This window comes from Pelodiscus sinensis, chromosome 8 (genome assembly GCF_049634645.1).
Source record: "Pelodiscus sinensis isolate JC-2024 chromosome 8, ASM4963464v1, whole genome shotgun sequence".
Taxonomy (NCBI): Eukaryota; Metazoa; Chordata; order Testudines; family Trionychidae; genus Pelodiscus; species Pelodiscus sinensis.
In genome coordinates, this window is record NC_134718.1 from 41,117,469 (window position 1) to 41,129,889 (window position 12,421).

The 12,421-nt window shown below is 43.0% G+C and overlaps 1 protein-coding gene across 2 annotated transcripts in view; it reads left to right on the forward strand.

The window, feature by feature from the left end:
- The first annotated feature begins 452 nt into the window (after positions 1–452).
- The window catches only part of TBC1D12 (TBC1 domain family member 12), an 83,892-nt gene continuing 71,923 nt past the window's right edge, over positions 453–12,421 (forward strand). The window contains exon 1 of one of the 2 annotated variants that reach the window (XM_075935142.1): positions 453–552. In XM_075935142.1, coding sequence (XP_075791257.1) covers positions 524–552 — 29 coding nt within the window. In that variant the 5' untranslated portion in view covers positions 453–523. Of the gene's footprint in view, positions 553–594; positions 1,617–12,421 lie in introns of those variants that run through there. The other variant, XM_075935141.1, reaches the window with a different exon arrangement.

The following is a 12,421-nucleotide window of genomic DNA, read 5'->3' on the forward strand; positions in this document are numbered from 1 at the left end:
TGAATCGAGATTAGACTCCTGAGCTGTGTGTGTCTAGATGGAATTTCCGATCTTATTGTGCCACTTCAAAAGTATGAAGCTGCCTCCAGGGCCTCTCTTGTGCAAGAGGTAATCAATGTTATCATTGGCTTTAACTTCTCAGTTCTAGGCCACACCAGATATTAACCACACAGGGCCTGGTTCTCGCCACCTTCTGTTTGTCCAGCCTTCTACTCACATAGTGTGCAATGAAGGGGCACGGGCATATTGGAACTAAATGGCTCCATCGGACACCAGTGAAGTCTGTAGACACCTGTGGCTACTGGGCTCTGCTGTTACAGGAGGTAGTTTCACCTGGACTATGGTAGTTGGGCGTGGCTGGGATTTGATGGCATTTCCTCATGGAAACAGAGTCATGTGAGTGAGGGAGTGTTAGGTGGAATACGGCAAGGGAACGGAACGTAAGGAGGTCCTACATGGCCTATGCTAAAGAAGATCCGCGGTTCCCCTCCTCCAGGGAGGATCCTATCTAGGTGGCACCTCTATGATACCGGATATTCCAAGGCTGACTGGGTGGGTCGTCTGCGCTGGCTCTCTATGGTTGGAAGCGCCTTTAGCCAGGGGCGCCGCTCTTGTGCGCTTGCGTGAGCCGGGCTCCCCGCGGCTGCCGTCCGATGCGGTGAGCGGAGCCCGCGGTAGCTGCGGCTCCCGGTGCGGCGAGTAGCGCGCGCCCGCCCCCCTCGGTCCGCTGCGCCGGGGGGGCTCGTGCGCCCCCTCCGCCCCAGCTGCGCCACTGGCAGCCCTGGGGCTGCGGGGCGGCAAATGGTGGGGCCGGACGATGCCGGAGCTCAGGGCAGCGCAGCCTTGTTTCCCGCGGGCCGGCAGGATGAGGCGGCGGCGGAGGAGGCGGAGGAGGAGGAGGACGGGGAGCGGGATGGGAGCCGGAGCCTGAGCGGCGGCTCGGGGCAGGAGCTGCTGCTGCAGCGGTACCTGGCCGGGAAGCTCGGCCCCGCAGCGCCTGCCGGGCTGGGCGGCAAGTGCTGCCCGGAGAGAGCCCCCAACGGGGCTGCCTGTGCCCTGGGCCCCCGCGGGAGAATGACCAACGGGGACGCCGGCTTCCTGCTGCCGCCGGAGGCGCCGCCTGCTTGGGCCGTGCGGAGCGAGCCGGGGCCGGAGGAGGAGGAAGCGAGACTGCCCAACGGGGGCTTCCTCCCCGAGCCCCAGCCGGAGCCGGGGGGTGGCGCGGGGGCTGCCCTCGAAGAGCCGCTGAAGAGTTGTTGCTTGGGGCCCGGTCCGGAGGCTGGTGCCGCAGCCGGGAACACCCCGCCGCGCCGCAGCTGGGCTGGGGCTGAACGCCCGTCTGAGGCCGCCACCGGCGGACGGACTCCCTGGGAGTGCAGCGATGGGGCTGCTGCGGCGGGAGCCCTTCGTCCGGGGCCTCTGGGCTTCACGGACATTAACCTGAACTCCCGCAACACCTACGAAGTGAGCCGGCGCCGAAGCGCCCCCGAGCACCTGCCGCCCGGCGGGACGCCGGCCCCCGCCCCGGCCCCGGCCCCTCCTCAAGAGCCGGCGGATAAACCCAAGAGAATCGGCATCGCCGGCAGCAGCAGTGGTATCGCTGACTTCATCGCAAGGTGAGACCGCCCGCCCGGCCCCGGGTGCCTGGGAGAACAGGGACAGCACTGAGGTGATGGAACAAATAAACTTCAAAAATAGGGTTAGTCCTTAGTCTGCAGAGATCCTCCCAAGATGACACAATGCCGTGCTGTCCTAGCTCTGGGAACTGTGCCTCAGTCCTATTATTCCCCCCACAAACTGCCTTACTCTGTTAAGATTTAAATGGACGCTTAACAACAATTTAAAGTAACACTAATCACGTTAGCAGTAGTTTCTAGTAATGGTAGGATTGTGTGCAGAACTTGAGTATCTGTTGTCTCTGCTAACCAAAGAGGCAGTTTACTTAGGAGGGAGTCCAAAGAAGAGGGATCCCTCAAGTACACTGCAAGCATATATTAGTACAAGTATATCATTGAGGGATGTGGACATTCCAGACCCCTGAATGTCTGTTATGCAATTTGGACATAACTACTGCCTGTGGAGAGGATGGAGTACCTACACTGATTAGAAGTGATGGTCTTCATTGAGCACTAGAACAGCCAATGCAATGCTGTATATGTAGACAAGTTTTTCAAGATGATGAGTTTGTTGACTTTATAACTAAAGAGTACTTTACATGTCAAAGTAGCTACAGTATCCACATGATCCATGTTAATTAGCCACAGGTTGCTGAGGAATAAAATAAACTTTTTTGAGTTATAGAATTTTGACAGCAATTCTCCATCTGTTATCATTTTCTGAAGTTACTGAGGGGCAGAGAGCAAAGTGATTTTTTTAAAGAAGTGGCTTTTCATTCATAAGCAGAGGTTGGAAAAAGGTGCAAGCCACCAACTAGCTTGAGTGCTAAGCTATTTTGGAGTAAACTTGAAAAGTTCAAAAAGCAAAGCTACATAATTCTGGGGTGTCTCCTACATAATACATGGTTAACTTGTCTCAGGGGACATGGCCTGGCTTGAGAGAGAATGGTTATTTACCCACATTCACACTTTTCTATGTTGTCTTCATTCTTTTCCCCCTTCCTCTCCATCTTTTTTTCCAAAGTCAGTCTCAGGTATGAGTGTGCAATCTAAAATCTCGTTGACTAATAGTATTCTCATGCACAAGGTTTGTAAATCTTACAAGAAATCAGAGTAAATCCACTAACCAAAGATGGATGTGAAATTTAGAGTTTTGCTCTGCAGAGACAATGCTCAGGAGAGAAGCAGACTTGCAGCTTTTGGAAAAGAGGAGGCTGCTAGGATTTCTACTGGTCCTGGATGCCATATTTGGATTCTCCTTTGGAGTTATCTTCAAGATAGTAACTGCCTGATAAATTTGTTTGTTTGTTCTTTCTTTCTAAAGAGCCTCTTGAGTGTTGTGGAGATGAATTAAGGGAGGTATCTGGTATCACTTACCCCCAACTTCAGTATTCAGGAATTTGGTGCTTCTGCTATGTGTCTCTTCACTTTGTCATTTTTGTTTCCATTACTTTCTGCTCTGCTGCTTCAATTTTTTTGAAGTACTTCAAATTAATAACTCCCATTCTTGCTGTTTATTGTTTTCTGAAATAGTAGCAGAATATTGAGTAATTTTCTGGGAAGCAGTGAAGACTGACAAGGCTAAATCCACGTCTGTGCTACAAACTTTTGCCATGCCAATATTCTAATGTTGGGTGTAGGGGGGTATGTAATTTTATTTCTCACAATATTATTTTTCTGGCAAACCATAATGATATAGATGCAGTTGTATACTGGCCATATGTGTCTTTGCCATTATAGCTTATTTGAGGAACCAATGTAAGGCATGCTACGGGGGGGGGGGGGGGAAAGGGGGGGGAGGAGGCAACACTTCTGATATAAGCAGCATCTACTCTAGGAGGATTTGTTGGTATAGTTACATTGGCAAAACTTTTCTAGCCTAAATTAAGCCTCGGTTTCTATTTTGTTGCAGTTTGGAGTAGTCTGTGTGTAGACTTTGAGAGGACAATGCAATAATAATTTTAGAACTTGCCTACATGAAGCAACAATTTGCACTATGGGAAATTGTGTGGCTTCTAAAGCATACTAACTGGTCTGGGCAGACCTTGACGCTTCCTGGTAGAAGTTTCCTAGTATACTTTTGATACACTGTCTGGGTAGATGCTACTGGTGCTTGCATTGAGATGTGTCTTTACAAATCTCACCCCGTTGCTGCTTTGTATAGACAAGCCCTTACACTCCCTTTTTTTGTGTATTGGGTTCTTTGCAACTGTAAGGGCTAGAAGGTGAGGTTTTTTTTTGTTTTTGTTTAAAGCAGTTAAATGTTATAGAAGTTGATAGCTTTGTTTTAAGAGGAACAGGTCTGGAACTGTTAAAATTGCCCTATGAGTGAAACCTCAATAGCGACAGTGGGTTTTCTTTTGAATCTTCTGAATAGATCATTGTACAGGTTGAAACTCTCTTAACTGGGACTCTCTGGCCCAGCAGCATCTGTGATCTGGCAGGACCATGGATGTTCCAAGACCAGAAAGTCCCAGTGGAGGGCTAGTGCCAGAGCAGAGGCTGCAGGGCTACCTGGAGTGGCAGCAGAAGCTTGGCAGTGGGAACCTGGTGCGTGCAGAGGGGGTGGGGCTGCATGGCGTGGCAGTGGGAACCCGGCGAGGAGCCATCGGGGTTGCCCGGCACGGTAGCAGGAGCTGGAGCCAGATATGCAGAGGTGATGGCACTGCCTGGTAGAGCAGTGGGAACTGACAAAGCAGTGGGGGAATGGGAGGGGGACCGGGGGGGAACCAGCTGAGAGGAAAAGGTTCGTGCCTTGGCTGGAGGGGGCTGGTGGCAGAGGGGCCAGAAATGATTGCCGCTGATTGCCGCTTGAACCAGACACTTACCTTTGCAGACTTTTCTGATTAAGTTTAGTGCAGTGAAAATAAACTGAATATGGATTGGACATCTTGTTCTGAATTGATCTTAGTGCACTGACTTTTTCAAGTGTCTGATCTTTAGTATGTTACACGGTGGTCACTGTTGACTGTGTAATATTTGTAATGGCTAATATAAAATAGACATTTCTAAATTTAAAATATAACTAGACGATTAATATATGCAGTTATGTAATTGCAAACGCTCATCTCTTTGTGTATGAGACTGGAGTGCACTGTTCTAGGATTCTGTAATTCTAGAACCAAAGGACTGGAAGGGAGCTTGAAGTCATCTGAGGCAGGACCAAGTAAATCTAGATCATGCCTGGCAGGTGTTTCTTCATCCTCTTCTTAGAAATCTGCACTGAGAGGGATTCCCACAGTCACTCTCATCATCAAAGCCTATTCCAGACCTTAACTACCTGTATAACTAGAGACCTTTTCCTACTTCTCCTTTGCTGGAGACTAAGACGATTATTTCATGGCCTAATTTCAGTGGACATGGAGAACATGTCCCCCATTAGTGACTTTTTTTTTTTTGCTCAAAACTAAACATGCCCATTTTTTTTCTTTTACCATTTCTCATAGGTCAGATCTTTCCGAAGCTGTGGTGCCCAGAACAGGATATATTGGTCTAGCCCTTTATCTACCCTCTCTGATTTTTGCAAATGATTAGTTTGAGATGTGTAAAATTGGACATGTATAAACAACAAAATAACTCTTGTATTATGCCACATAATGCAGCTCTGCAATACTTGACAGTCAGTGACATTTTGGCCCCTTGCAGCTTGATTTCTGCATGAAATACATTCCAAGGATGTGCACTCTGCTGTTGCGTTAATTCTTACAAAATTGATGCACAGCCTCCCCCTCCTTTTTTTTTTTAAATTAAAACAAATTTTTTTTTAAAGACTTTGTAACCTTTCTGTCAACCTGTAAGGCTAGTAGATGGTTATGTAGAAGGCTTTATTTCTTTAGTGATGAATTATTTATAGGTTATATTAAGTTACATTTGCAGTGCTTATAAATTCTTTAACAGACTCACCTCTTAATGTCACTAACTTCATCCACATGCAAATATTGTGTTGCTTTTAGTTTCCTTTACTGTTTTTCTTATATCCCATTATCATAATACTTGGCGTGTGAAACAACAAAGATGTAATAGAATTTGTTCTCTGCAAACTACTTTTTATTTTAAATTATGTTGCTCCCAATAAATTTTGTATTGGACTCTTAAACTGCAAACTCTTGTGTGGCTGTGAAGGAGAAGGAGAGGGATTGCATGACCTGAAATTTAGTGGTTGGGGTAGAGAATTGTGTGTTGAAGTGTACTCAAATTACATTTTCAAAATAAATTGAAGATACCAAATGATTCAAAATTTGAAACTTTGCCTGGAAGTAATGAAGCATTAGGGGACACTCCTGTCCCCATGCAGTCTGACTCTGTTTCCTGGATACACTGGCACCTGACTTCATGAATGAATGACTGCTGCAAGCTAGTCAAGAATATAAATCTGCATAAAACAAGACATGCTTTATTCTTGATAAATGGACCCTTATCTGACTCAGATTACAGCTTTGTACTATTCTGAGACCTAGTTTTCGTTGTTAAAAATGTACAGTTCATGCATTTTGACATCTAGTATAAAATGATATAAAACCTATACAATGGATTTAAATATACAAAATAGTATAATCTCCATCAGTTTCATTTATGGCACTTGATGATGATTTCTCTCCTCTTAACCTCAGTTGAATTTCTAACACACAATTAACTCTTTGTGTAAAAATGCAATATTAGTGGTTCACAGTTTTTCAGATAAGGAAGATTGACTGTTTTTTTTCTAGTAATCCTATATATTGAACACAACATGCATTAGAAATGGGTATAGTTAAATTAACATTGCAAAGCAGTGACCAATTTCAAAATTTTATCTTAAATATAAAATGCCTCTGAATAGTTGTTAAAAATAAGTTTGTAAATTTTTCATCAACCATGAGAACTTCTGCATTTGAGATCAATATCCAGACTATAAAATTTAGCAGAGTAGAGTAACCTAATGATCATAATTCAAATCAGTTTCTTTAAATCATAGATGTAAACAATGTTGACGCTTTGTTGTATAACTAGTTTCAAAACTTGATGCTTTAGATTAATATACATTAAAATTGTTTTTAAAATGTGACTACCTGTAGGCTCTCATTGAAAATTACAAAGCTGCTATAAGCAAAAACAATATATTTGAAAACAATGGCCTCTTCCTGCATACATATAAGCATGTTTGTTTATAATAAACGTGTATCAGTAAACCCATTTATCTGAGTAAAGTTACTCATGCACAAAATTGGTAGGTGCCTGAATGGCTAACATTTGTATTAAACTTTTCTTAACACAAATATTTTTGGTTTAAAACAAAATTGCTTTATTGTTAACAGCAACATTTTTAAACCTAAATATGTTAAAAGTAGTTAATGAAGAAATTCCCATTTTGCTCTAAGTGATGCAGGACTCCAATGGCATTGATCTCAAACTGCAGACCCTAATGGAATATAGTATAATCAAAACAATTCTACTTTTATGACTTGTGGAAGTTCAAAATACTGGAAGTTGGTGTTGGTTGCAAATTTTGTTTGAATTTTGTGGTGATGCCATAGAAATGATGTAATGAAGCCTCATATAACTGTTTCAGCAGATGAGCATTTTAAATATGAAGCTTCTTGGAAAAGTCTCCTGTGTAAAATCTGAAATTCTGTTGGCCTGATATGAGAGGGGAGCACTCTGAGGTATAGCTAACTAGGGATATTAAAATGCATGTGTTTATGTAAACATGATCGCTGAAAATTTCAGTGGTTACATGTTTACATGCCGGGGGCAGGCAGTTCCACAGGAGCCAGTACACATGGGGAGCCAGCTTTTAAGCCAGCTCCCTGCACATACCAGCTCTCCCCTCCACCCGTCCTGCTGCTGCTGCCTCAAATACAGAGGGAGCAGCATTAGGGGGTGTGGGGAGGGGAGGAAGGGTCTGCATGTAATTGTGCATGTTAACCAGTGAACCCAGACTCATCGGTTAACCATGTATGTATTTGCATCCGTCGTGATAGAAGTGGAACTTGAGTGGAAATTTGAAAAGGCAGAGGTTAGTTAGATGCATGGATTAATTCAGGAAGGGCACTATTACATAAGGGGCATGGAAATGCTTATGGGAGAAGTAGAAAGTGGGCAGAGTGCAAGAAGGGCTCAGTGTGTTGAATTGAGTTTTCTTCCTTGTGGAGTTCAGGGAAGGAGGACATTATGGTCATTTTGGATGACAGTAACGTACCCTGAATCATTAATTTTAATAATTTAAGTGAGCACCTCAGAACAGAAAATACTGTGTTGGCTTCCAAAAATATTGAATCTTGCTTTACTTTAAGGTGGTACTTAAAACCTCTGTCTGGTTCATAATAGAAGTTACTCATTAATTGATAGATTAAAACAATTCTTGCATCGAATCTCCTGATATTTGAGTTAGGGATGTCAAAATGTAGTCAACTACAGAATTAAGTGATAAGCTTGAATTTATTGGTTAATCCTGATGACTACATGCACTTTCCCTGCTTGCAGCAAGGGGCGGAAAGGCAGGAACCAGTACCCGTGAGGAGCTGGCTTCAGAGCTGGCTGCCCATGAGCAGCAGATCCCATATGCTGCTGGCTCTGATAGAGGCAGCAAGGCAGAAGGTGGGGAGAAGCAGGAGCTGGTACACATGGGAAGCTGGTTTTCAAGCTGGTTCCTTGCGCCTATTGGCTCCTATGGAACTGAGGGGGTGGAGGTGGGGGAGAGGCAGGCAGGAGCTGATGCTCCTCCTCCTCCTCCTCCCCCTCCCCTCCCCCACCTCTATCAGACATAGCATAGCAGAGGCAGGGAGAGGTGCAGAGGAAGCTGTTGAGGAGCAGCCTATGTCCATGACAGCCCTGGCTCACTGCGGACGGTCTGCTGCATGGATGCTGGCGCAGCCTCTGTCTGTGGGGAGTTTGGGCCCCTCAGGGACAGGGACTGCTGCCACCATACATGACTGTGCCTGTATCATAGGCAGCAGGGTGGCAGGGGGCTCCCTGGGAGTGGGGCTGGTCCTGCCCTTGGGGACTATCCTATAGTCATGTAACCACTAAAATTGATGCGATTACGTGATTATTCAATTACATGGTATCTAGCATCCCTAATTTGAGTATTTACTAACAAGATGTATTCCTAAGGAAAAATGAAACACCTTGAATAACGTGGATGATGATACATAAAAGTAAATTGTACAACTTCAATATTGCATTTGAAATCCAAAAGGCAAACAAAGGCTACTGTGTCAGTTAATACAGTATAACTTCAAGGTTATGAACACTTCAGGAATGCAGGTTGTTCATAAATCTGAAATGTTTATAACTTTGAACAAAACATGGTCTTAAAAAAAATTAAAACTGAAAATTGACTCAGTACATCTTTGAAACATTACTATGGAAAAGAAAAATGCTGCTTTCCCTTTTATTTTAATAGATTACATTTAGCACAGTATTATATGGTATTTGCTTTACTTCAGGTACCAAATGAGATGTGTTAAGTGAACAGTTCATTACACTGGCGTCTGTAACTCTGAAGTTCTACAATATGGCTTTCTTTACTACAGCGACCTAGTGTGTTATCAAGAATATTCAAAGCACGGTAGATTTGTGTCATATGTGGGGTGGAAACATTTGTAGACCATGTGGGATTCCATTTTGAAATAGCTTGATACAGTAATGAAGCACTGAGCACATCTACGATTGCAAAGGGCTATTCATGTTTGTATTAAAGAATGCTGCTTTTGTATCTCTTAACGTTTGAAGGTTTTAGGTACCCATAAAAGGAACTTTGACATGGTGGTAAAATATTATAAGTTGTTGGAGCTTTGTCTGTATTACAGCTTCTGCTGTGCTACCAGTGACAAGCTGAGCTGATGGATGGTATGGGTGGTATTCCCTATCATAAAGGCCAAGTGATTCTCAACTACCGTACCAACAAAATCCCTAACACAGAATCTGTTTGTATGAAGAGAGAAAAATACAGAAAGTTGTATATTTTTGCATACCTACTTCTTAGTATACTGGCTTTATCTAAGGGACGGTACTGTAATATTGTGTTTAGTGACATTTTATTATATTTTTGCCAGCTCTAAGAGGAAATGAACAAATCTGGTAAATGTCAATAATGTAGATCTGTCAGATCTCTGGTTTGTCTTGAAGGCATACAAAGTACATGGAAGAATTTCAGGAAGTCACTTTAGGATCTGCAAAAATGACAAGGAGTCCTGTTGCACCTTTATAGATGTATTGGAGAATAAGCTTTTGTGGGCAAAGACCCACTTTGTCAGATGCATGGGTCTTTGCCCATGAAAGCTTATGCTCGAATACATGTTAGTCGATAAGGTGCCACAGGACTCCTTGTCGCTTTTGCAGATCCAGACTAACACGGCTACCCCTCTGATACTTTAGGATATGTTTCTCCTGTCTTCAACAGATGGTTTTAGTATGATTGGATACAACCTCATGTGTAGATCCTGTATTGGAAGGATTATTTTTAAGAGCAGATGTTTTTGGTCAAGATTCTCCTAGAATACAAGTGAGATGTTCCCTGCTTTGAGAAGCTTCCAACTGAAGGCAAACTTCCATAGAAGTCAGGCATGAGGGTTGGGAGCAAAGGGGAGATAAAGTATTTTTTTCTATAGGAGATATTTGAAAGATGTTTCCTACAAAGAGGTAAGAACATTGGAGTCCATGTGAAAGAGGTATGAAGTGATGAGCAGGAGGAGGCATTAAGGATACACAAGAGAGGATTAGAAGTTGTTGGAGGATGGGGGATAAAAACTAAGCTATAACATACGTGGTGCAATGAAGAACTGTGAGGATGTGGCCGAAGAGCTAGAACTTGATGTGAACACCTCCTTACCTCACTGCAGTCCTCTTGTACTCCTGCAAGTTTCATTACCTGATGCTGTTGACATTTTGCAACACCTGCATCAGGGGATGTTATGAAAATGGTAATCTGTGGAACCAGTATATTCAGTAGGAAACGTTTATTAATAAACTATCTCCTCTCTTTAATCAAACCAGAGTACAGTGGAAAGGATCTAATTCTTGTAATTCATAGCTCTAAGCAGAGTTTGTAAACTTTTGCTACATCATAAACAAGTAGAATTGCTAATCTGCCCCAATCTCTTGTTTTTTCTCTCATGGATGGACCCATTCAGTGACTAGTAATATCTCCCACAGGAGTCTCACCTTTTTAGAGACACTAGTCACTTCCCCAGGAACACCTTTTCTAAGTTCAGCAAGAGGGATCAGTGAAACAATGTAAATTTTTCTCTTCTGTGCCTGGTGCAAGTTTTCAGTTTCTTTATCCTTCAGGCATATTTTGACTTTGTTAAAACTTCATCTCCTAGCTGGCTTTGTAATTTAGTTACTAACAGGGCCAGCTCTTAACATAGTTAACACTCTGGGAGTTGTGCCTGACTACATGTTTTTTTCTCTGACTAGAATCTTATTCTCGCACATGGCTGCCATCTTCTAGCTGGTTCAGCCCATTTGTTTTTGGCATTTAACCAAGATGTTGTAAAACAAGTTTGGCTTGTCTGTCCTCCCTTTTAATCTTTGTGTGGTAGAATATCCTAGAGTATGGTGGTACAGATGCTGCTCTGACTGACCTCAGAAATTATATTTCTAGCCAGCGCATTTTAGAGAAGCTACTTTTTTTTTTTTAAGAATACATTATGATTCAACAGGGTTAGTATTGTAGGTACTGTTTTTTGAGATGGAAAAGATGCTGCTGGGTACATGCTATATAGGGTTATTTGTTAACTGATTTAAAATGCAATCTGATGATTAAGTTTCTAAATTGTAAGATGGGCTGTCTTTTTAGGTAGGAAACAGGAGTGGTTGTAGTCTTCACAACTAAAATGTTTGTACTTAGAAATATAAATATGCTAGAGTTGCTATATATATCTGGGAAAAGTGTAAAGAATATTTTTAGGGCAGTAATGTAAATTCAGTCAAGCTGATAAGGAAATGTATAAAATAAGCTAAGCCCATGGATAAAACTAAGAACAAAATGCATTAAATAAGGAAGTCTCACTTTGACAGAAACTTACTGACTTTAGCAGTACAAAGTTTTCTAGTTAGCAGAACAGTCACAAAAAGTCTTCTGAAATAACCATATAACAGTGATTAAATTCTTCAAAATGCTAGTCTTTGAGGGAGAGAGAACTAGTGTTGTGCCATATATTTGGAGGCTGGCATACAAGTGCCTTGAGAAACTAGACAAGGATATATGAAAGCTGGTTTATTTTCAGCCCTGAAACAGGTTAGGTGAATCTGAAATTACATTGCTGGAGACATACAATGTTGTGAAAAATGTAGATGTTCTACACACATGTTACTGGCCCTGTAAGCATTCTACAGAGCAACTGATCTGAGAGAGAAAGGAGGACAATCCAGGGAGCTACCAACCAGTCAGCCTTACCTCAGTCCCCGGAAAAATCATGGAGGGGGTCCTCAGAAATCCATTCTGAAGCACTCAGAGGGGAATGTGATCAGGAATAGTCAACGTGGATTCACCAAAGGCAAGTCATGCTTGACCAATCTGATTAGCTTCTATGCAGAGGTAACTGGCTCTGTGGACATGGAAGTCAGTGGTTGTGATAAATCTTGATTTTTTTTTTTAAAGCAAAGCTTTTGATATGATCTCCCACAATATTCTTACCAGAAAATTAAGGAAATATGGATTGGATAAATGGACTGTAAGGTGGATAGAAAGCTGTCTTGATTCTTGGGCCCAATGGGTAGCAATCAATGGCTCGATGTCTGGTTGGTTTCAAGTGGAGTGCCCCAAGGATCCGTTCTAGGGCCAGTTTTATTCAACAGCTTCATTAATGACCTGGATGAGG